This window comes from Aulonocara sp. 'chitande type north' Nkhata Bay, linkage group LG14 (assembly GCF_057382095.1).
Source record: "Aulonocara sp. 'chitande type north' Nkhata Bay isolate Kocher_YH1m ecotype deep benthic linkage group LG14, A_spYH_male_GT1.1, whole genome shotgun sequence".
Classification (NCBI taxonomy): domain Eukaryota; kingdom Metazoa; phylum Chordata; class Actinopteri; order Cichliformes; family Cichlidae; genus Aulonocara; species Aulonocara sp. 'chitande type north' Nkhata Bay.
In genome coordinates this window covers 27,007,591-27,032,347 of record NC_141357.1, presented here as the reverse complement: position 1 = coordinate 27,032,347, position 24,757 = coordinate 27,007,591, and the positions used below count along the sequence as shown (strand labels likewise).

At 40.9% G+C, this 24,757-nt stretch overlaps 1 protein-coding gene across 2 annotated transcripts; it reads right to left on the bottom strand.

The window, feature by feature from the left end:
- med13b (mediator complex subunit 13b) lies at window positions 1-24,236 on the bottom strand. 2 transcript variants are annotated; one of them, XM_086261809.1, is made up of 30 exons: window positions 23,384-24,236; window positions 22,294-22,528; window positions 21,077-21,245; window positions 18,082-18,227; window positions 17,787-17,984; window positions 12,147-12,341; window positions 11,881-12,037; window positions 11,682-11,789; window positions 10,881-11,597; window positions 10,538-10,754; window positions 9,799-9,829; window positions 9,581-9,702; window positions 9,380-9,470; window positions 9,089-9,285; window positions 8,805-9,004; window positions 7,494-8,383; window positions 7,225-7,392; window positions 6,889-7,112; window positions 6,565-6,760; window positions 6,084-6,465; window positions 4,653-4,869; window positions 3,368-3,559; window positions 3,019-3,242; window positions 2,599-2,741; window positions 2,353-2,511; window positions 2,073-2,258; window positions 1,852-1,985; window positions 1,402-1,566; window positions 1,038-1,138; window positions 1-938 (listed from the first exon to the last, which is right to left on the bottom strand). In XM_086261809.1, the coding sequence occupies exons 1-30, from the start codon at window positions 23,447-23,449 to the stop codon at window positions 806-808; spliced, it is 6,363 nt and encodes a 2,120-aa protein (XP_086117935.1). In that variant the 5' UTR covers window positions 23,450-24,236; the 3' UTR covers window positions 1-805. The 2 variants fall into 2 exon arrangements, with proteins under 2 accessions (XP_086117935.1, XP_086117934.1); XM_086261808.1 differs by having other exon boundaries at window positions 9,581-9,829.
- Between the last annotated feature and the right edge of the window lie 521 nt (window positions 24,237-24,757).

Genomic DNA, 24,757 nt, shown 5'->3' with positions numbered 1-24,757 from the left:
GTAAGGTAGACACTTTATTCCTAAAACAGAAGCTGCACCATCAGTAGCGGCACACAATTACTATGTACACATATACACACACAGTTACCTAAATCTGTTATATAAAATATATAATCTGACAATGTACCTTTTAATTCCTCTTCAGAGCTCACTGAGTTACTGTGCAAGAGACTCTGGAGCCAAAGTAGACAGAGAGGTAAGTCTCATCCACTCATTGGGTGGGACACAAATGCCCAGGCCAGCTTTTACTTCATTATTACAGCATGGCAATAGAAAGGTCTGTACCCCTTTGAAAAAATAATATTCTAAAAGCAATCTACAGCAAATTCACTTGAACAGGATTTTCGTTTTGTATTTGAGAAAAATTACACTTTTGATACCAATTCCTGTACAGTGAGATGTACACACCCTCTAGGATTTGTAATATATAAAAGATATTAAGCATTAAAAATTCCACATTAAAAAACTTACAATAAATAATATATGCAGGCATTTCATTATGATAAAATCTCATAGATTGCAATCTACAGTCATTAAAAAGACATTTTTCTCCTTTATGAAATGTCCCTTGATCATCCAAAGTGATAAAATGGATTCTTGGCATCTGATTGATTCATTGGAAACTTCCAGTTAGAGTTCTGAGAGATACACCAGGACGAGGAGGAAGAGGAGGGTGCTTCGTCCACATTTACCCTGATGGAGTGCGAGGTCCTTTCGAGTGTCGGGGTGTCTTTGTAGCAGGAAATCCACAACATGTCTGAGCGATCCCTCCAATCAAATCTCAGCAGTTTGATCCCATTAGAGTTCAGAGCATGTTCATGATAAAGTTGTACATCTGGGTGAGCACCACAAAGTGAACAGGCAGACAGGAGCGCCGGTCCTGGGTGGCAGGGTCGCACGTCAGCCAGGAGAGGGCGTTATATTGCTCTAGAACAAATCTGGCATGAAGGAGGAGGACATGGAAATGTTAATAAAGCTGGGAGTGAAACAAATGTCTTTCTAATTATTAAAAAATTGAGTTTGGTTACAGTTCAGACCTGAGCACATCAGAGGTGTGGTTAGAGTCCAGGGGGTGGGAGTGTTTACTGTGCAGAAGCTCATCTGATTGGACAGAAGACACGTGCAGGTGAAGAGAGGCCTGGAAAAGAAAGAGACAAATGAAATCAGTCTTCAGATTCAATCACCGAATTTCAGGTTCAACACATCTGCATGTAGAGCTGTAAAATCTCATTATTTCATCAACTGATGTAAAAGAGTCAGTATTCTTAAACCAGCAAACAAGCAGCACTGTCGATAGGTCAGAGCAACGACGACAAAGAGGCATTTTGTTGAAGAACGGCATTATTGCGATTACTCAAGACTTCATGAACATATAATTTTAGTAGTACAGGTATGAGTCACCTTGAGAAAGAGTGGGCACTGGTTCTTGGCTTGGGGGCAGGCTGACCAGAACCAGTCGGGCAGCGGTCCGGCCTTCGCTGTGGAGACAAAGTAACCCAAAGCCATCGGCTGCTGCAAGATGTTGAGCGCTTCTTCGTGAGACTCCATCCGATCTGTACTCTGACCCTGCGAAACGAAGGTGATAAAGTCATCGATTAGAGCATCGCTGCAGCCAAAACAGGCATCATATTTTCATAACCAAGGGGCACCTAATTTTTTTTTGCTCATTAGCATGCTTTTCTTCTTTTTTTTTTTTACTTTTTTTAATGTAACTATTAAGTTGAGGACGAAAAACAGAAGAAGTTGTTTAATTACTGCCGAGTGGTTCATACATCACAGCCTGTTAATAATCTTAAAGTCTGTATCTGACATTTTATATTGATGAGTGACTTCATGAAAAAGATGGCAGACCTTGCTTCCATCTCCCCCTTGGGGGCCCGGGGAGTGAACAGGGGAGGTTGTGGGGGAGTTGGGCAGGATGTTGATGAAGTCTGGATCCATGTCTTGTTCAAACAACTCAAAGATGTTCATTCCCTCTGATCCATCTGCAGAGAGGGAAAAATGTGTCATTCTGGCTTTCCAGCTTTGAGCAGAAATATATTGTAGCAGCTCTGTGAGCTGTGAAAACATACCGGGATTTATTTGGTTAAAGGTGTCGATGTCGAGGGGCTCTGAAGTGTTAGTGTTGACCTGCACCATGGCTGACGTGGGGAATACCAGTATGTGTGTGCAGGATGTATCCTGAGGGGTGCTCAGCTGCGATGTTTGCATGTTAAGGGTGGTGCTTCGACCAAACACGGAGCCTGTCGACACTGAGTCTGCAGAGACGAGACGAAGGAGAGCGCTGTCAGATTTACAGGCTTTTTGTAAATGAAGTGAAACTAGCCAAACTTTAAATATTATTTCTTTTACCTGGCATAATCACAAAGGAACCTTGAGGCTCCATGGCAACTAAGCAGGCGCTAAGGATGCTGGGAGTGTCAGCAGCAGATATGCCGCACATCCTGCACGTCTCCTTCAGTCGCCTGCTGAGGGACTGCAAGTTCCTCCTGCTCAGCAGAATACTCCAGTCTGAAACAGACAAGACACAAGCACATAAGTGTGTGTGCGTGCGTATATGTAAACTGCCCGTTCTGCAGACACTGTTGAAGTGTGTACCTCTCAGCTCGCCGTGCCCCATCCTTCCAAGCCGCCCGATAACGACCCTCCATGGCAGTGACGTGAGCTGCACCAGGCTGAGGCACCACTCCCACAGCTTCTGCAGACCCAGCCGTCGGGCTGAGCCCTTTTTCCTGCGAGCCCTGCAGCAACAATAATACAGTAATGCATTTATGAGGTAGTTTTGCTTTTTAATTAGTTTTGATTCTCTAGCTTTCAGTTTAATTTAGCGTAATTTACTTTCCACAGTGGGTTTAGCCTTTATTGTTTAAAAATGTTTCATTTCAGTCTTAAAACAAAGACATTTATCATATTTAGTCTTTGCTAACTAAGATTGTTTTACACTTAACTACAAAGACTTAGGTATCAATAACCAAACTGATTCTGTGGTACTGAGGTAAATCTTTCGTGAACAGGCACCTGTTCGGCACATCGATGCTGATGATGCAGGTCTCCAGCAGTTCTCCGTGTTGATCGGTGCAGGAGGCCAGCAACCATCGCTGGTCATGTGACAGACAGTAGCCGACAAACAGGACGTTGTACTTCTGCGATGCCTCACCAAACGTCTCCCCGAGCTCAGTCTGCTTGTCCTTCACTGGAGCCAAAATGAAGGGTGGCGTGTAGAGACGCAGACACTCAGGCCTCTGCACAGCCCACAAACACAAAAATATATATATTCAAGTTGAGAGTGACAGAAGGTACAACAGCATAATTGTCTGTAGACATACAGCTTCAACAAAACTCAGGAGTTCAGCATCAGGGTAGTTACCTCTGGGTTCTTGAGTGCCATGTCAATGGCAAGACCAGGACCAAAGCCCGTCAGAGCCTTGAAATTGGTGGAGTTGGGAAGAGGCCGACGACACTGAGTGAACACAGAGAAAGCCAGCGACTTGAGGTGCTGACTGTAGACGTGGCGCCCTGCGCTGTGCACTGGCTGGAGCAGATACTGGCAGGGAACAATCTGACACAAAAGGAGGAAAAAAGGCATTTTAGGACAGCCTGTAGTGCTGGATGTTTATGGATTTGTTAGACTTAAGCTTCACTACACATTTGTTTTTACTGAAAGTTTCTCTGTGTTACTGACTGGGTTGTGTTGTAGATGATAATTCATGGACATGGAAATCTCAAAATAGGTCTTTCTGACAATTAGTAATAGTTTGTGGTGAAAGAAACATTAGTGAACCCTGAACTTCAAAAACTACACTGCTGTAAGTAAGTTCAATCCCAACATAAAATTTCTGCTTCATCCAAAGATCAGAATAGGTTTTAAAAGTATTAATCCACAGGAACGCCGTAACATTCTCTAGCTCCCAGTGAAAGGCATCCACACCTTCAAATCTGTGCAGGATATATTTGAGTAATCAAATGTTTCTCCCCCCAAATATTAAAACTTTGTGAAAAGATTTTGTGCACATCACTACTTGTAAACATCTGCACCACATTACCAGTACTGTTACTATACTGGCAAGTGTGAGTGATTATGGTAATTATAATTATGATAAGAAGTACGGGTGTCTTTAATCTTATATTGTTCATAGAAGACGGAGGTCAAACCAAACCGTTTGTTTACTAAACTAAGAATATTGCCACATCTTAGCTCGAAGGAAGAGTTAATGACAGCACATCTGAGAGATTAGCATGTCTGCAGCGATAGGACTGAATGGATATTAGCCCACACAGTTATGCTGCTGCTGTACTGAACCCATTATAGCACATTCACGCCTCTTGTGTTTCAGAACTCCCTCTGGCATACTGATGCAATCTTGTGCCACTATATCACAGGTGTGGCAGTTACCACCTCCATTAGTGCCTGCTAATGATTCCCCTGCTCCTTCTCACCTCCCTTTGTGGCAGCTGGTAACCCTCTCTATTATAACCAAAGTAGAAAACTGAGCAGATGTTATTAAACTGTAGATTATATTTAGAAAATAAACTTATTTTGTGAAATATCTTTGACTTTTGGAGTCTGTTCTTTTATACACTACGCAGAATATTTAGCCACATCTTTAATCTGCAGTTATGAAATTTTAAAACTATTAAGAGTGTTGTTCTACCTGCACAGAGACAGAGTTTCTGATGCAAGCAGGCAAGATGTGGAGCATTTCCATGTAGCAGCGCAGTAGGCCCATCGTGTAGGTACTCGAATGGACTTCTCTGTCTGCGTCTTCGTAGCTGAAGGGGTCGACGATGTACACCACTATAGCAGGCGGGTAAGACACAGCATGGGACTCTCCGTCTGTTGGCTTACCCACTTTGTCTCTCTCCATTGTGCTGTTAAAAATTAGGCAGATAATTACTGAAACAGGCCAAGAAATTATCTTCATCAGATCTGTCAATAATGTTCATATTACTGTCCACAGTGTGCAACTGAAGCTTTTTGCATGCGTCCTGTGCAGCCTTAACCTTTTTCTAGACATTACTAGAAAGACATGCACATGAAAAAACAAAAACACTCAGAGCAGTCAGATTAGATATTAGCCACTATTTAACCTGCCAGCCCAACTACAAAGTCCACACTTTTCTGGGCTCTGTTGATCCACACTTTGTAGTTGTTCAGTGTATTTATCTCCAGCAAATGGATGTTTGTATACTGCTGCGTGCACACTTTATTTAGGTAGCTCCCTGACATAAACTCCAGTATTTCCAGTATAATTGTGCCTGCTGTGTGCTACATGTGAAAGAAACTGTCCAAATATCATGTATGAAAATGGCTCAAGCCAAATCTTGGCAGGCGCAGCTCCCATCAGAAGAAACGTAAAAATAAAATTACTGAGATGAAAGTAGAGACACGCAGCACTCATGAGATGTGTTTTGCCATAACAAAACTTCAGATCTCACTAATATTATACTGCCTTCAAAACACGTGACACACAATACTTTTTTAGCCAGAGGATGAACTTTCCCTGCTGATTATGCAGTGTTACCAATGTGGTCATTCATCAACCTTAAATATAATCTACTACCAATGAGACTATTTGGTCAATGAATGCCTAAAAACTGCATATATCAAACAGACCATGTGTAAGTGTTGGTGACCTTTGAAAGAAGGTGTCTCACAGAACTGTCGAGGAACTGAGCACGTCAGTGTGTTTTTATCAGATTGTCTTTGTAAAGCAGTTGTAGAAACAATCTCCATCTCAGCTTAAAATAACTCAGCACTGGTTATCTATCCCATGAATGCATACCAGTTATGAAAAGGCTTGTGAGCTAAGTACCAAACTACAACGCTCTACTACTTGAGATATTCTGTCAAATAGAAAGAATTGAAATGAGCAAACTGGCATTTGCTAGGAAAGATTCAAAATATAATCTGGCTCATGAACCATCACAGATCCCAAGTGACCGTGCATAAAAAAACAAAAAAACAAAAAACAAATATGACTAACAATTTTTGGGAAATATGGAGAGATAAGACAACAGGCGCCTAGTTACGGCATAAGGTCACTGGTCCTTTGGCCAGGTGATGTAACAGCAGATCTAACTACCTCTCTGGGCTCTCAGTGGGTCCTTGAGACTGGTAAGCAGACGATCCATTTTCAGCCATTCCCCCTGTGCCCTGCGAGTTTGGCTGGGGTCCATTCTGAGACGCTCCACCCTGCAAGCCTGCTGTTCCAAATGACGAGAAGGAACTTGGCTTGGCTGAGGTCATTCCCCCAATAGTCTGTGAGCCTGAGGATGAAGAGGGAGGGGTGCTGTTGACCTGGGCAGGCTGGGCAGAGCTGGTGTTGGAGCCGGTAGTGTTGGTGCTCTGGAGTCCTGATGAAGTGCTGGAAGAGCTAGAGGTCTGGAAGGAGGGGGTGGCGGCTGTGGTAGGGTTCCGCTGGGTCAACAGAGAGCTATCCAAAGACTGCTCTGACAGGTATGGAGCTGAAAGGGATCCCAAAAGAAAAATGATAAATCATCATTTTTACAAACCATGCGATTTTACTTACTTTAGGTTTTCAGCACTACAAGCAATCACATTACCTAGATCATAGCAGCACACTTGAGCAAAGAGTTTGAGCTTATTAAAGGCTTCATTGTTTCCTTCTCTGGCAGCCATCTTAACGAACCAGTCACTAAGAGGCTGCTCTGTCATGCTCCTGCCTTCTTTGGTGCCAACCTTCAATATGCCCTCTGGGTGACTCTTGCAGATGGGCCTGTGTTGCCCCAGCTGGCATGCCTGTCAAGGAAAAAAAGAAAAGAAAACAAGAGTGCAACAGTGTGAATCACTTTTGCAGAGCTACAAAACTGTTTCTGTAGACATGTCAGCACAGGAAGGGTGAGTTTAATAAACTGCCAGGTGCATACCTCATACATTGCACTTAGATCTTTGAAAAAGGTCTTGGCCCCGTGGAGCAGAGACTCATTATCAGGGCAAATGACAACATATCCCACATCCCTCTGAGAACCAAAAGGATCCAGGAGAAGCTTCTCCCAGTAGGGCAACCCAAAAGGAGACAGTACCACAAAATCATATTCGTAACCAACCAGAAAGGTTGGGATGGGCAGAGGCTCAGGAGACTCATCAGTACCTGTGAAGATAAGGAGACAAGTTAGTGTCTTTGAAGACAACAAAGCCATAAACTTCCACAATATTCTATTTATCTCTATAAAACAAACAAACAAAAAACGCTTTCGACACACCATATGATCCCCTCCCAGCCATTTTATGGAACTGCTGCCAGGTAAGTGGCCCCTGAACGCCCCAAGAGCGCACACTCCTTTTCTTCTGAATGGTGTCCTGCAGCACAGGCTGGAGGGACAACAACACCCGGAGGACATCCACAGAGTATAGCTTGCTCATGTCTGCTGCTACAAGTGAAGAACCAATAGGAAACAAGTATTACATTTCTGCTAGAAACACATAAGGAAGAACTCTACATTTAAAGCAGCAGTAATGTGAGAATACATACATTTGCGTTTGGGCCACTGATGAAGACAGGTGCTTTTCACTAGTGTTTCATCGACTTTGCCTCCTGACATATTGTCCATGAACTGCCTGCCATGCTCCAGTGCCATGTAGCAGTCGTTATAACAGTCTCTCTCTTCCACCCTTAGGAACGAACTGGGGGCTGAAGTTGGTTTGGGGTACTCCACACCAGCCATCGAGGCAAATGGATTGGTGCACTGGTCCTGCAGCAACAGGATTAACTCATCTGGAGGCTTCTCCTTCAGGCTGCTGGCTTTGTGTGATGTAGAAGCTCGCAGCTCTTCGAAACACCGCTCTGTATCTCGAGCAGCATCAGAGCCCCGTCCAACTACGTCCAGTTCATCCTCTAGAAAGAGCCCAGCTGACTGGCCAAAGCGCCGATTGGTGACAGCGCTAAAACCACAAGTGCATATATACTGGGCCTCGCCGTTGTCCTTGAGGTATACGCCTACATCTGCCCCACGGATGTTCATGTTACAGACACACACACAGCAACTGTCAAAGTTGCAGTCCTTGAAGAGGTTCATGACTGACTCTGAAAGTATGAGCGTGACGTATAGGCTGTGAGCCTCGGGAATTGAGGGCACGGTGGCTGGCTCAACAGAACTAAGGGGTCGGCAGGTGGAGGGCGTGGAGGCAGGAGAGTAAAGGTCAGAACTGTCATACTTGAGGGAGCCCTGGACGCTGGATGGGCCACGTGGAGTCCGTGGAGTGCGGGGTGTGCGAGGTGTGGGCACAGAGAAGCGTGGTGTGGCTGGGGATGGTAGAATACCTGCACCACTGTTGCTGGGAGGAGCGCTGCTGGACATGAAGGGCGGGTGGGTCTGCGGGGTGTAGGTCTGGCTATAGTCAGGCTCCACACTGGGGACATTACTGTTATATAAAGATGAACAGTGATTAGGGTTTCATGTTGTGATGTTTGGTTATATAGCAGCTGAAGAGTACCGTTTACATGCATTTACGTTCTTTCTTGTTCTACATACATTGCAATGTTCATTATGTGCAGCCACCGACATGATAGCTGCACATAATAAACTTGTTTCAGACATAGGATGACCTGATGGCTGGTTTAGGCTCTTTGGAAGATAAATAATGATCACTTTGAACTGTGAAACCTGCAGAACTGTGAATGAATAAAAATATAGAGCTGGAAATAAGTGTAATACGTCACTTTTCAGTACAAATTTGAAGTTGTACTGTAAAAGACTAAAACTCAAATTGTGAGAAAAACCCTTCTTGATCAACAGATCACACATCAAAGATGGGAAAAAGTTAATTCAGAATATGCATTTACCTATCTTTAGTGAGGAGACTAGTGTTGGACACTGGGGGTATCAGGTCCATTTTGCCCATGGTCCAGCTCGCCGTGTACACACAGTCTTCTGGTAGTTTGACAGGCAACAGACACTGGCTTGGTAGTGTCTTCAGGGGGGCATACATTGAGCAGCCAATGAATGACTGACACATCTCTGGCTTGTACACAAAGGAGAAGTCCTGAAAACAAAAACGCAGGTCATTTAACAATAAAGAAAAATGATCAGTTTCCTCTCTACTTGGTAATTGCGTGATGTGTTGTACCTTTATTTCAGATGGCTTAGGGCTGCAGAAACCCTCCTCCACCTCCATCTTGAAGTGGTTATTAAGCTGGCTGCCGTCCAACAAGGTGAGCCCCGCCCCTGCTTCTAAGCTGTCCTTGCTGCCGGAGTTCATGGGAGAATAACCCTGCTGCTCCAGGGAGGGTGGGGTGGGAAACATTGTGTGCAAGTCTACTGAGCCTAAGGAAAAGACATTATTACTTCTCTTGAAACAACAACTTACGTAGTTATGATCCTTGATGAACAATGAGTAATTGATGATTAATTTTCCTACTTATGCAAGACAGGGGATCCAGTGCAGTTGGCTTAGTATCTTTAGAGCCAAACTTGTCATCTGTACCAACACCAGCTCTTTTGGATCCAGGCTGTGCAATGGGGAAAACAAGTCAACATATTCAGTACATCTTGGAGTTTTAACAGGCTTCATGAGGAGACATCACCATCAGCTCCTGAATATGCCACAACATGCACTCACTGTTAGCTCATCTTCATCTGAATTGAAGATTTTATCCAGGTCGCTGTAGGACACAGCCAAGTCGTTCTCGTGGATGAGGCTGGTCGAGGCTGAGGGTTTACTGCCTGTAGGACACTGTCCATCTACACCGCAAAACAAATTGAGGGACATTTTTTGAATTAAAGCAAATAAATAAACATACATAGAAATCTCCAAGCAAGAATGAATAAACTTCTCACCATCTGCAGAAGTTCCAGTTCCTTCATCCACCTTGGTTAAACAAAAAGATGACAGTAATTATCGTCATGACCATTTGTTTGTCATTAAAATTTACACTATTTGTACTTGTATACAAAGCTCTGATTATCAAACATGTTCCTAAAATGAAGGTCACTATTTTGCACACCGAGTGCTGATTTTCAGAGTTAGCCATAACACAACAGGGTGAGGTTTGAAACATCTAAAATCAGCTGCTGATCCTTGTTACACAACTTTTCTTCTACAAATTCACAAGAGAATTTGATAAGAAAAATGTGACTCAATTATCAAGATGACTGCACAGTCTTTTCGTGATTCACTAGGGTATACGTGCTGGCACTAGAAACCAAAACGTACTTTACATCAGTAAATATCTGAGCAAGCAAACATGACTGTGAAGCTGACAAGTATGTAAAAGCAAATTTAATTAACAGGACCTGTGATAGAGACACATTTTGGTTACTAATTAAGTACTAATGGTCAATACCCAGCAATATCAGTGTGTGCTCTCAAAAGACAACTACAACTATGCAGCACAGAGAAATGAAGGAAATAAGCACTGGAACAGACGTGAAAATGTTTAAATGATTCACCTCCTTTAATATAAAAACACAGAAATGTTCAAAATAACTAGTTCCAACAAGTACTTTACCAGGGACTGAAAGTAGATTTCATCAAATGTCATAATAAACAAGGATTTCAGCCTTTGTCAGGACCCACCTTGTGTTTCTTGTTTCCGTCCTTTTCAGCTCCAGACTTGTCCTTCTTCTCAGTAAAGCTAAACTCCTCATCTCCTTCGACGAAGGCATAAGGGTCTGGCTCCTCACTAGGCTCTTCATCTCCTGAGGTGGAAGCAAGATGGCTGTTTCTCCGCTGTGTATAAGTCTTGATGAGCTCTTGGGACACTTTCAGGGGATGCGAGGATCCTGACATCAACCTGGGAGGGGTGTAGGAGAGAGACATTTTTAAGGCATGCAAATACATTATTTTTAAATTCACAAAAAGAAAAAAATATATATATATTTTTTTTAAAGCATCCGCCGATCAGACAACAGATACTCACTCTGTGACAGAGACTACACTTTCACTTCCTCCACCACCTGCAGAATCCTCTCTCATTTTATCTAAAGGTAGCTGGGGTGTCAGGAAGTTTGAGGGCTTTTTCTGAGGGAGGAGGAAATACTTCCATGGATTATGGGTGGAGTCATCACTGGGGCTGATGGCAGAACCTACAAAGATGGTGGGTTCAAGGGTTTCATTGTAGGTTGAGGGAAAGGGCAAAGGCATAGGCATGTTCTCCGTCTGAGGCTCCTCAGATGAGCCCTTTGGTGGCATCTGACAAGGTTCCACTGATGGCGGGTAGAATGGTTGGTGAATGGGAGTTGACGAGCTCTTCATGCCACCAGGAGTCATGTCAACTTCTACGTGATCACAGGGATGTGGGCTGAGAGGAGGGGGAGGTGGAGATCCAACAAGGTCTGCAGGAGGGCCGTGGGCGTGCAGTGTAGGGGCTTTAGACTGCACCGTGTCCACATGGTGCAAGCTGGGATACGAGCCTTCTTCCTGCGATCTGAGGCAAAGCCTCTGGGTCTGAGGCTCCAGGGATTGCTCCTCGCTCACAGAGTTGCGGTGGTGAAAAGGTGTCTGTGGCCTCTTCTGCTGCTTCTCCCCCTTCTCCAGCTTCTCGCCCAGCTTGTGCTTGGGGGCTGGCAGGGCAGGCTGTCCTGATGAAGGTGGGTGTCCTGAGGTGCTGCTAGACCGCTGTTTCGAATTCTTATGTCTGTTTGGAATAAAACAAATAATGGCTATAAAATATTTTAAATAAATAACTAAATCGCTGGTGAATTAACTTCACTAAACATACCTTGCACAATTACAATGCAGCCTATGAGCTGGCTCCACAAAATCCCAGAGTCCTGTTTTTTCTGTCTCCTCCTCACAGGTTCCATTTGTCAATGAAGTAAACTTATTCCTAGAAAGAGTGGGAATACAAACACGTTATCCATCTGGATGGAGGCAAAACCAGAACAAATGCAAATTTAAAGAGATGGCCAAAAACATACTTGTTCCCTGTATGGTTTAGGTTGTACTCCTGCCATACAGACTCCACCATCTGGCTGGCCATCCTGCGAGGGATTTTACCACCGTGTAGAGTGTTGTTAGAGCTGTAGCCATCAGATGCAGAAGACAACTTGAGCCACTTCTGGGCAGGCTGATAATCTGTGAGAAGGTAAGATAAAGATGATAAAAATAAATACAACCGCAGTGGTATGCAGAGTCTCACAAAAATAAAGGCTGATGAACATGTATTTTTAATTGTAATTCTTACCAGTCTGAGCCTCCTCTGGTGACGTTGGAGGAGTCAGAGTGACAGAGGACATGGCAGGATCTCTGTTAGCAGCCTGGCCCTGCTGAGCACCACACAAGCTTCCTGAGGCGTTGGCTGAGCCCTGAGGGACCACAGTAGGGAGGTCCGACAGAGGGAGAAGCACCAGGCAGGAAGGATAAACCATCCTTACTCCCGCTGAAAGTAAAGACATTTGTTCATTTTAAAAACTCAGCATGAAAATTCAAAACAGAACTGAACAAACCAAATACACATTTTTAAATGCAACAATGTTTTGGTATAACTGACTCATTTATTCACCTTCACTCTACAAAAAAAAAGGAAAAAAAAAAAGGATAGTGTCTCTCAAAAGTACCAGTGACAGAGAGAACTATTTGGACTGTTTTCTTTAACACAAACAAACAAAACCACAAAAAACAGACACATTTTAGGGCTCTGTTATAGCTGTAGACTGATCCATTTATCTCATAAATGCCAACACTCTTTTTCCTCGGGCTTTGCCGTATTTAATATCTCGGGTGCCTCCTGTGTTGCCGTTTTCCCAGGATACACTCGTAATTTACACGAGATTCAAACTTTATTATGAATAATTGTAAGGCTGCACAAATATTCTGATTTTGATCTCAACCATGACTTTGGCTTCCCACAGTTCAATGAACGGGGGATACTGGAAGCATGTGCTTCACCAACAGAGCGCAAACCAAAAGCAAATTAGTTGCTCCATAAACAATGACGTATCACAGCCATTCACAGCTGTTCCCTGCACTGTAAAGCTTGAGGTTTTCCTGGATAAGTCTGTATCAGTAACAAGGCTATTATCGTTAACGAAAACTAACGAAATAACGAAAACTAGAAGTGAAAAAACATTTTCGTTAACGGAAATAAAAATAAAAACAAAAAAAAGGAAAATTAACTAAAACTGTAATGAGTGTTCACAAAACTAACTAAAATTAACTGAATTTATAGCAAAAATGTGTTTAGTTTTCATTGATGTGTGCGTGTCATACAATAGTCAAGGGTGAAAATGAAGTTTAGTTTCCAGATTTTTTTCTTGCTGTGTCTCATTATGCCAGCAGGTGGCAGTACGTTAGTCGAGTCGTCTGTGTTGCTGCTCCGTCCACGCGCAGAATCATGTCAGGAAAAGTCGGGAGAAAGCGCCAGAGTCCAATTTGGGATTACTTTGAATATGACTGTGTTTTGGATAAAGCAAGTGTCTTGTAGTGGAAAGAGACAAATTATGAGGGACATTTCTAAAGGGAAAAAAAAGTGCACTTGAAAAGCTGACACAAGAAGGCTAACCTAGCTTACCTTGAGAAGGTAAGGGAGCACACTCAACCCTCATCCCCAGAAACAGACGCTAACCTCAGGCAAGGCAGCGTGATGCATCCCGAGACAACAGGACGGGGATATCTACATAACTGTGTGAGTCAATTGCCTTCAAAATGTTTATCAATTCACTTGAACCAAAATTACGAACACCCGGTGCTGCAAGAGTTAATAGTCTCATTGGGGCCAAGATATACATTTTATAGTTGCCTGGTATCAATGGTTGTTCATCTGCCTTTATTTATTTATTTATTTATTTATTTAAACAACCCATAGGTGGGAATGTGAGTTGTCTGTCTCTGCGTGTTAGCCCTGCGACAGACAGGCGACCTGTCCGGGGTGCAGGGTATGGTAGTTGGAATAGCAACATACCCAAGGATGAGCAGAAGAGCATGAATGATATGATGAAACTGGGATTTTGTTACACTTAATTATTGCAAACACAACTAAAACTATAACTGAAACTAATCAAAACTAAACTGAAACTAAGGATTTTCAAAAAAATAAAAAACTAAACTAGCAAACAATTGGTAAAAACTAATTAAAACTGATATAAAATTGAAAATCTGAAGTCAAAACTAAATAAAAATTAAAAATAATGAAAATTGCAAAACTATTAAAACCCTGATCAGTAACACCACGTTTAAAGAAAGAAATTCAAAAAATTAAAATGTCTAGTAAAGCACAAGGTGAAGAGCTTGTTTTTTTTTTGAAAAACAAACAAACAAAAAACAAAACAAAAAACAAAGTGAAGAGTTTGTCCCTTGAAGCAGAAGATAATCTGTTTGGAAATATTCAGATTTATGGTAAGTGATGTTAAAGACGAAATCACGTGTAGGGCTGCAGCTTTCGATTATTTTAGTAATCAAGTAATCTATAGATTATTCCATCGATTAATATAATAAGAAATAATTTTATCTTATTAATGAGCAATAATAAATAGAGCTCAAGAGCTCTTTTGGTTTTTAGAAATTGCAGTGTTTTTTGTTGCATCCATCATCTGTTTCATTTGTCAAAAAAAACAACAACAAAAAAACAAAAAAAACAACCCTTGGTATTTACGTGCCACATTAAGTTTTCTTTTTTAAAGAAAACATTTTCTCAATTGCAGAAATATATAAATACTCTCAAGTAGAGTCAAAGTCAAATAAAATAAGATAAATATGCCATCTAAACTAAGGCACAAAAAAAATCTTTACTCTGTCTTCTTGGAAGGCTTATGTTTTGGTACATGTGTTTAAGTGTGAACGTGAATGAGTAAGTTTTTGTTTGTAAGGAGAAGGTGGTGGCTGCAACGAAGAGAAGCAACCATATCAGCATTCTGAAGTTTGCCCTGTGCTTTGATGCAAAGCTTATGTGCTGCTAAAAACAAGATGTTATGATAGTGTAGACATTATTTAATATTAACAATAATTCAATGTCCAACCTAAAATCCCTCAGGTCAGTGGCTCAGTTTTACATTTCATTTCATTTTTACTGGATTGTGAAAAACGCTTTAATTTTTATATTTTTAAATATTAACATAAATTAGTTGAGACAGTAGTTTATATTATTTCACTTTCAATCTGAAAAATGTTCTGAAAACCTTGAAATAAATCTGGTCTAGAAGACACCATGCCCTGCTTTAGACTCACACCCTTGTTCGCTTCTATGTAAAATAGGATGGCTGCCATCAGCCTTCAGCAAGTTGTATAATTTAAACATGGTATCAGACTAAGTTAAAAGTTCATCTGCATATTTTAATACATATTCTGGACGCTTACTGGAGATTTTTCACTATGTAAAACAAATGGTGGTGGATGAAGCAGTTACAAAGTTTGCCTTTCTTGAGGTCAGTGTTTGTTGATCAGGTGCTTCGATTAAAGACTCGCTTTTCCCCAGTAAAGGTTTTAATGGTGATTACGGGAGCAGTGTTGCCGTTTTGGACACTAGAAACACTGTTTCTTTCACTCTCCCTGAGCTCACCATCTTGGTACCGGCTCCGCCTCTTTGCGGTGTGTAAACAGACTCCGGCTCCACGTTAAATTGTGCCATCGTCTTCATCACCACTGCTGTGTTATCAGTATTTCTGTTTAAAACTGGGGGCTGTGTGGGCTTAATGTTGTCAAACTTTTGATTCACACGCTGCTTTTAAATACATTTGTAATGCAAGTCTGTTTTTAGTCGGAAATGTTGGTTTCCATGGTAACAGTGCCGCACTACAGAGCCGTGCCTTTAACAAAGCACTGAAGCAAGAATTTGTGTCGCGAATTTTTAATAATTCTTTGAAATACTCGACAAATCGTTGCAGCCATAATCGCATGCAAGGAGTGCTGTAGAACTGTGTCTTATTGAACCTCCTAAAAAAACCCAAAAAAACAAAACACACCACAAATTGCAGTATACTGATTACATGAAAGCCAAGACAATGCAATGGTTGCTAACATGAATTGTCCAACATCAATTCAGACGTCCATAAAAGCAAACCAGCGTATCGATCCAGCTCACAAATATGCACTGAAATCACAAATGAAATCAGATTCCATTTGGCCAAAGATGTGTCTCTAATAAACACGCAATCACAAGCACTTCAGGAAAATCGTCTACATACTGGACAATAGGGGTGGGGGAAAAAAATCGATACTGTGTAGTATCGTGATATTTTGTTTGCTAATAATGTATCGATACAGGGACAGCAGAAATCGATATTTTGTTACAAAAAAGTTTTTGTGGAATGGAACCTGCTCTGACTTCAGAGCATGTTGATCCTTTTTCTGAGCAAGAATTCTGACATTCCTTCACTGTCCAAATGTGTTTAACTTTTTTTTTGGCGGCAATAAACATGATAGTTTACTTATTTTAATTTAAGACATGTTTTATTTTAATTAAGTTTAAAACTTTTTTATTTAATGTAAAATTATATTTTGTTTTAATTTACTTTCAAATTCTTCAGTTGCTGAAGTTTTCATAAATTTCATAGTTCAGAATAGCTATAATTGTACCAGATGGTTGCATTCAGTTAAGTTGGACTAGACTGTAATACAAACCGTTCAGTTTGTCAACAATAAAACTGACTGAAATGAGAGAAAGACTGAGTGCGAGACTTTGATATTAGATAAAATGAATATTGATAAAGTTTACCTTTATGTACAGAATCTGAATATCGCAAAATATTTTTAAAAATTGCAATAATATCGTATCATGCGTTAAGTATTGTGATAATATCGTATCGTGGGATGTATGGTGATTCCCACCTCTACTGGACAACAGATACGTTTTCCCCTTGCACGGTTATTTTTCCAGCGTGCCAAAAGCTGAACTGTATGCAAAACATCGCAAGGGACATGGACAGGGATACACAGCTGTCGAGTACTTTACTTCGAGGTTTTATTGATACCCATCCTGGATGCACAATAGATGAAATAAAAAGACTATATTTGCTTCCAAGAGATGCACTTGTCAAGTGAATAAAGGACTGTAGTACCGTGTAAATGTGAAAGCAGTGCCCTGTTCATTTATTAATCTTGTCTCTCCAGTTTTGGTACAATTCTTAAAATTTTGATTTTTTTTCTTAAGAATGTACTGAATTTAGATGAAAGGGGGGGGGGGGAATCTATTTTACTTTGATCCAAATATTTGTACATTAGCAGGAATGTAGCACAACATGGATCTTAAAGCACTAATGTTTACCAAGATATGTGCCACCGAGATCACAGCACAAAAAAAAATAAATAAATAAATATGTGACTACAAATCAATGAATAATTATAACAAATAACAGGTAATAAAATCCTGATAACCATTTTGGCCATAATTTTGGCCTACGCTAACAAGCTAACTGGTGGATGAGGGTTGAAACTTCAAGCTTTGCCTAGTTTTACCAAAACTGCAAGATTGGGTATGAATTGCAGTCTGCGCACACACAATCGACCCACATGCAATTTTAATCAATTTGTCAATCCAACCTGGTGACCCACAACCTGCTTCAAAGGATGTACAGTTATTCTTGGCACAGGTATATGGATGGCTCAATATTTTAGCTGTAGCTTTACCACTTAAGCAATTCTTATTGAGCACATGAGAAGCTTTATTTAAATAAGCAAATAAATACATAATCCTCCTGGACTCTGTGGGGGTTTTTTTTAGACCAAAATGTTGGCAGGTATGTCATCCTTATATCAAGAAGAGCTGAAAATGTAGTACTGTATTTTTCAACTGGCACGACTAAATAAATGAATATCAATAAACTTACCTTTCTGTTCCTTCCTTGCATTCAGTGATCCACCACCACATTATGAACATATTAAGAAGCCTTACCAACAAGGACCTCCACAGCTGCCAGGGAGTCATCCTCCCAGTCTGCATCTTCCAACTTTTCTTCCTGGACTTCCTTGGGATTGGGGCTGATGGGATAGAACTGCCTCCACTCTTCGATAAGCTTCTGAGTAGGGTGGTCTGACATCTTAAAAGCCTGGCCAGTGAGGGTCCCATTCAAGCCATATGGGCTCAGGATGACTGTAGGGCAGAGTTACAGTACTTTAATTCTAAAAACAAAACGTTGGTCTAGTTCCATTTAATGCATGACTACTGTGCACAACTATTGTGATCTTACCTTGCAAGGGGCTGGAGCTTTGCTGTGCAAGGCTTAGGTGTTCCTCGCTCAATCGCTGAAGAGGTTGATGCTGAGCTATCTCAACACTCGTGCACACGTTGCTGTCCCCATGTACAAAGAAGTTGAATGCACAAGAAAGGTGCTCACTGCAAGGTGAATCAAAGACAGAAAGAGGTACTGTTATGCTTAGAAAGAGTGGTATACAACAGAAGCTCATCAGTAAATGAATAAACAAACACTTGTCTCAAACACCTAGAAGATAAACTCCCTAAGGGCAACTGAGATTATCGGTGTACTCTCTTTCATTCACTGTTAAGGAATGATTCAAAGAAAAAAGGCAGGGCTGATAATGGAAACCACACAGTTCCTTTCATATTCCACTGGCCTCATTGATTCATATCACGTGATAATGGTAGGTTCCACATACACAAGGCTAATACCGCCAATCAGATGGTGCACGCAGTATACACACGGATTTAAAAATTGCTGTAAAGCAAACTGACAATATGAAGCACAAATATGCATAAGAAATTCTTATAGCACTGAAATGTGAAAACAATGCCATCTTTATTTTCTAACCACGTCTGGAAGGCCAGGCAGCAAAACTCACTAAAATAGTACTCGTTGACATGATTTCTGTAAAACCACAGCGCAAACTCAGCAGTTTCCAGAGACTGCTGTGTTTACCAGTCAGAGAGGGCAGGCGACAGCAAGGCTGCCAGACTCCTCTGTTAGAGGTGCAGCTTCTCTGCCACAAAACAAGCCTGTGGACCTCTTTATGTAAAAACAGAAGCTAAAAACCAGTGAGCAATAAATCACCTCCTCTTCAACACAACAGCCTTTTTATACAACTGCTAAAACTCTTTAAAACCATTGAAAAAGTAGCCAGAGGGAACTAAGCCAAAGGCTTGTGCATCAAACACAAAGTCACCCTGGATGAACACACACAAGAAATTGAAACTCAAATGAGCTTGTCGGGAAACTCTGGGGTCCTCCAGGCTCCTTATTCAACAGCAGATGCTAAATCTATGTCACCACCCTTATGGTACAGCATTACACAACTCCATTCTGAACCAGGCAGATATTTATGTGTTACTGTTGCTAGTTCACCTCAAGCTTGTATTTGTACAACAACAACAGCCCAGTTTTGGGCTTTGGAGAGATGCGAACAATAAATGTCTCTCTTTAACTTTTTTTTTCTCAAAAGCCTACAATTTCACAGAAAACTATGGATGCAATACCGTTCCTGCTGTTTGAGCCAGTGAGATCAGTAACTGCGATAATGGAATTATTTATTCTATTTTGTTTTATGTCATTCCACATTAACTACATCACATGTCAGCAGTGCTGTAGTTAAAGCAGCACATTTTGCTAGAAGCAGAGCAACGCTGCATGAAGGGCACCAGCAGTTCAATGGCATTTCACACTGGCTACAACAACAAATCACCTTATTTGTTACTTAATTTTGATTTTACAGCAAGCAGTGAACAGTGCCTTCTCACATGGCTTTTCCATAAATCTTTTCTTCATTATGTTAGGTCTAAAACTCCAACAGAACCATTTATTTCACTTAAAGTACCGTAACAATTTGTTATCACCTTCCTTAATCAACTGTCTCATCTGCTCTGCTTTATGAGTGGCGAGAAGTGCACACAGTGAAACAGCGAACAGAATAATAGAGCAGAGACACCGGGGTGGCTGTAAATTACAACAAAACACAAAAATTCACACTGAGCTGAAAGGGCCAAATAAATTAGATAAATGTAATTATATATTAAATCTAATTAGATCTTTTTATTTACTCCAAAGTAATATAACATTAAGAATCAATTAATAACATTTTTAAATGAAGTTATTTATTTATTACACAACTTGGATGTTTCCAGTGAACTTATTCATTCAACAGTGGTATTGGACTCAAAAAGATGGATTGGTTCACAGCAAATGAAACAGCGTAGCATGACAATGTGCCATGCCAGTGATGTGATTCAAAAGCTGCCATAATCCATCACATCATTAGATCTTGTGCAATTCCACGAATCAGAATTTTCTGAGACCTGAAGGATGTCATAGAGGCGAACCAACACTGAGTCAGTTGTACATGAATACAAAAGGTACAGACCACAGTCGTGTATCTATTAAGGATTATATCAGAGATGCAGATGTTGTGTTAAAGGCAATACTTTAATGTCGTGATTACACTGCTCAAAGAAAGACTTAAAAAGTGTGCAAAACACTATTTTCCTTATAAGAAAAGGGTGGCTCAACCCTAAAAACAGATATAAGCTGACCACAGCATAGTCAAAACAACACATGCAACATTTCCCAAGCTGCGTCACAAATGGTAATGTGAATGATTAAAGAATGTGAAAGGCCAGATATTGTTATACTAACTTCACACCATAAAGAGCACATCAGCTCAGCTGAATTTCCCCCGTAACTTAAGCAGTACACATGCACTTAAATTACCCTGTTTTTAGCATGTCTAACACATGCGTGCTTCAGTTCCTGATTCCTACATATGTCACATTCCATGGTTTGTTCTGCTCTGATTAAAGAAAGCTGGAAAAAAACAAAAACCCATACATGAATCGAATTTTCAAAAAAAAAAAAAAAAAAAACACTCCAACAGCCAACATGACTAATGTTTTACCCTTCAGCACAATCACAATTCATGGCACTTTACTCCACTGACATGTTTACCCTTAAGCAATTGTATTAGTCCTTTTGTGTTATAAAAAAAAAACACCCTGACGTATGTGTAAGCTCAGGCTTAATGTGGAAAGGAACTTCTGTTGCGTCTTTGGTTCATAGTGAACTTTGTCTTAATCTGCCCTATAGATAGCAAACTATGAGATGAATATGCTCTTGTATCAGTACAAAAGACTGAATTGAACCCCAGTTAAGAGTACAGAGTATTACAAGAGAAGTGTCATCTTTAATTTAACAATTCACAGAATATCCTACAATTTTTCTAGAAAGAAGCAGGACATACCTTTTATTAATGGTCTTCTCCTCCTTTTGGTATGGCTTGACAAACCACTTGCCAATACGAACAAAGCCCCGGTTCATGAGGCAGCGCTCCAGCAGGTTGTGAATGGCTTTGAACAGGAGCGTTCGACACTCATAGGATAGGCCACTTTCCCACTCACCATCCTCCTCACCTGAAACAAGGCAGATGCAAACATGATGACTTTAACAATCAAAGCTTTTTTCCCCTGATAAAGCTAACCAGTGTTAAATGTACTTGGTTTTGTCATACACCCGTAGCCTTAATTTGGCTATGCAAAAAACAAACAAACAAAAAACCCAAAAACACCACAGTTACAGCTGCTCTACCGCATATAAATACAGGAAAACATTTAATATTAATAAAAGTCTTAGTTGCTGTTATGTAATGACGTGATCCAAAATAAAAGGCTTCAACCCAGTTACTGACTTATGTAACAGAAAATAAACTATTTTGTTAAATTACAGAGAAATGATTATCTAGGTGAAGCTTACTCATGCCATTCCTTTCTGATCATCAAGAGCTATACTCCCTGCATAGTGGAAAATTCTTCCAACTATCTTTGGAGCTCAAGAGAGATTTGAAAAATTGTTGCCAACTCTGTTTCTTTAATGAGCAATTTCTACAAGTAACACTTCATCACACCTGAGACAAAATACCTGTGTGTTAGCCCCTAAGGGTACTTCTTCTCTAAGAATATGAATATCAACAAAGCAGGATTGAATCTCCAGAAATCTAGAAGTGTGTCAGGTGACTGTGATGCACAACAACTTGTTCTAATCCTACCCTGCAAGTCTGCGTCTCTATGGCTGAGGGCCAATCAATTTCACAAGGCTTTAAAGACATTCAAAGACCAGTTAGCCACAAATTCAAGGGTCTTAGAAATTATTTTTAATCAGAATTTGCATCATCAAAAATGTATAAGAAATTTTTTTAATGCAGTAAGCATTTCAGGACAGCATCTCTAGAGAGGTTTGTTATTAATATCAACAATTACACACTTCAATTTCAAATTGTTCAGATGGCACAAACTGAACTAACTGCTGCAAAAGCACAAGAGTCCACATATAATTTGGAGTAAATCACCAAATAACATTGGAATTTAATTCAGTGAAATGAAATAAACATTTTCATCTAATAAACTCTGATGTTGTCAGAATCACAAATCTTGCAGAATTCGTGGAGAGGTTAAATGAACTTACTTAAGAGCTCATTGTGGATAAGCTCTGCAAAACTGGGGTCATCACCCCACCAGAAGAGCCAGAGCTCTCTGCGACCCGGGGTTTGGTGCCTCCTCCAAACACTCAACACATCTGCCGCCAAGCATCGGCTGAAACTGCACAAGATCGGGTCCTCCTCAGTCACAGGGAAAAGGATTGGCGAGGAGGTGGGTCCTTGCCACACAAAACGCCGCCATTTTATTCCAGTCAAATCAGCCTTAAAGAGAAGAATAGTGATGTGAGAATAAACACAGAGAAAAACTGAAGAGCATAAAGCTAATTTCCAGCTGTTTACTGCATAACTCTTCATGCATCTTGACCTAACACACTGCAGTAACAAGCCAGCCACTGCTTTCGCTGCTAAAATTACTTTCAATTCAATTAATTTTATTTTATTTATATAGTGCAAAATTACAACAGCAGTTGCCTTAGGTGCTTTATATTGTAAGGTATAGATCCTACAATTATATTGAGAAAACAGAAAGAGGAAACTTTGAATAAGCAAAGCTGAAAATTGAGGTTTGTTTACACTGTTGAAAGTTTTCCTTTACTCTTTACACTTGCCAAGATGATCACGCCTGAAGGCATAACACACAACTATAAGGAAATAATTTACAACCAACAAGTTAACAACCAATGACAGACCTGTCAGTTTAAAACCAGACTGATCTGTCTCAAAATGGTTGGTGACAGCCACAATTAATTTGCATGCAGTGCAGTTTAAATCAAGGGAAAACAATATGTTCAGCTGGTTTTAGAGAAACTGCTCGTTTAGTTGTTCTTTTTACCACCATGTAAATAACGTTATTGCTAGCGGAATATTTTAGCACTCAGTGCAGTGTAAACACAAGATCATGCCATATTTATCAACCAGCCTTCAACATAGTTGTCATGCAGAATGTGCTGGCTCTGTTATGAAAGTTGGCTCAGATCACGATTTGTTAGTTGCAGGCCCGATGCCTTCACTCCAATCTGCAACTGACGTTACAAGGCTTGTTGCCTTATTAGCCAAAATGGCTTTCTGGCCTCTCAGGATCGCTAACGCTCGCTAGCTCACAGAGCAGAGTCTTACCAGGCAGAAGAGGTTGGAGTGGCAGTCCTCCAAACTGGCCCCGTTTGGTACAAAGCACGAACTCATCCTTTCACTGCGTAGTTGTAACGTTAAAATCCATGTTCTCAATCATCTTCGGGGGGCAATAGCCGATCTGGGTAACTCGCTTGCGAAGCTATGTTCAGCTCTAATTATCCCGTTAAAGCGCTGCCAACTTGCTAGCGAGCTGACGCTAGCTAAACAGCCAACTTCTAACCGGCGCTAGCCACCACCACTAGCCTGGCAGCTAAGCTAACGTTAGACAGACAGCCAGAACGCGTCAACTGTAAGCTTCTCGCTATACGATTCATCAATCCTATTTGAAATGTATTGTCTGATCTGGTTAGCCGCAAGCCTGCGGCTACATCACCTCAACATTAAATAATCATCGATAACAAATCGAAGAAAGACTAGCGTTAAATACAACACTGGAAAAAGTTAAATGCGCAATAAAAATACGAGCTCAAAAACTTAAAAGAAAAACTTAGATGCTGGTATGCTAATGCTAATGGCAGCTAGCTGCTCTGAAACAATTTCAAAGCGGAGGAACTCGCCCCTCCTCCCCCTGAGCTAGCCTAGCCTGCTAGCACATTCGCTAACATACCAGAGCTCCAGCGTTAGCTCGCCAGCTAAATAAAACAACCCGCTACGCCGCCCTCCTTTTCACCAAAACCACCATGGTGCTCCGTCATATTAAAATTACCCTTAAAACGAATGAAACACCCCAAACTAGCGTGACTACTCATCAGCTACTCTTCTCTGCCTGCTCCATAGGTCCAGCAGATTTCCATTATTTCAGTTCATGTATTGAATTCTTTAATGGCGGCCAGGAGGACAACTCTGCCTCTCAGCTCCTATTGGCCAATTTGCGGTAATGGGGGCGTGATCCGGCTTCAAGTAGCTCCATGACTTCACAGTTTACAAGATGAAAGCTCCAGTGCATCTGTCATGCAGTGGTCACTCCTCAGTGATGCCTGTTAACGTGCATGTTTTACTGTGCATCATCTGCTGCATGGACAGTTATGGTTAAATATTTGGTGAATTATTGTTGGTTGTGGGAACATGTGTGTGTTTGTTTGCATTGTTATGTAAAGGCCCTGATTGTAAAAAAAACAACCAAAAAACAAAACAAAAACAAAACTGAGTTATTCTATTGTCTTCTGGGGCGTTTGCGTTGTGCATTGAATAATAATAATTAGATGACACGAAGTCATCTAGTTATTATTATTTTTATAATTATTACTGAAATTATTTCAAATGCAAATAAAGAACCAACATTTGCATGAAACACAAACACTGATCCGACTACATACATATAGTTGACAAATTAATATGCAAATATGGGGAAAATGAAGA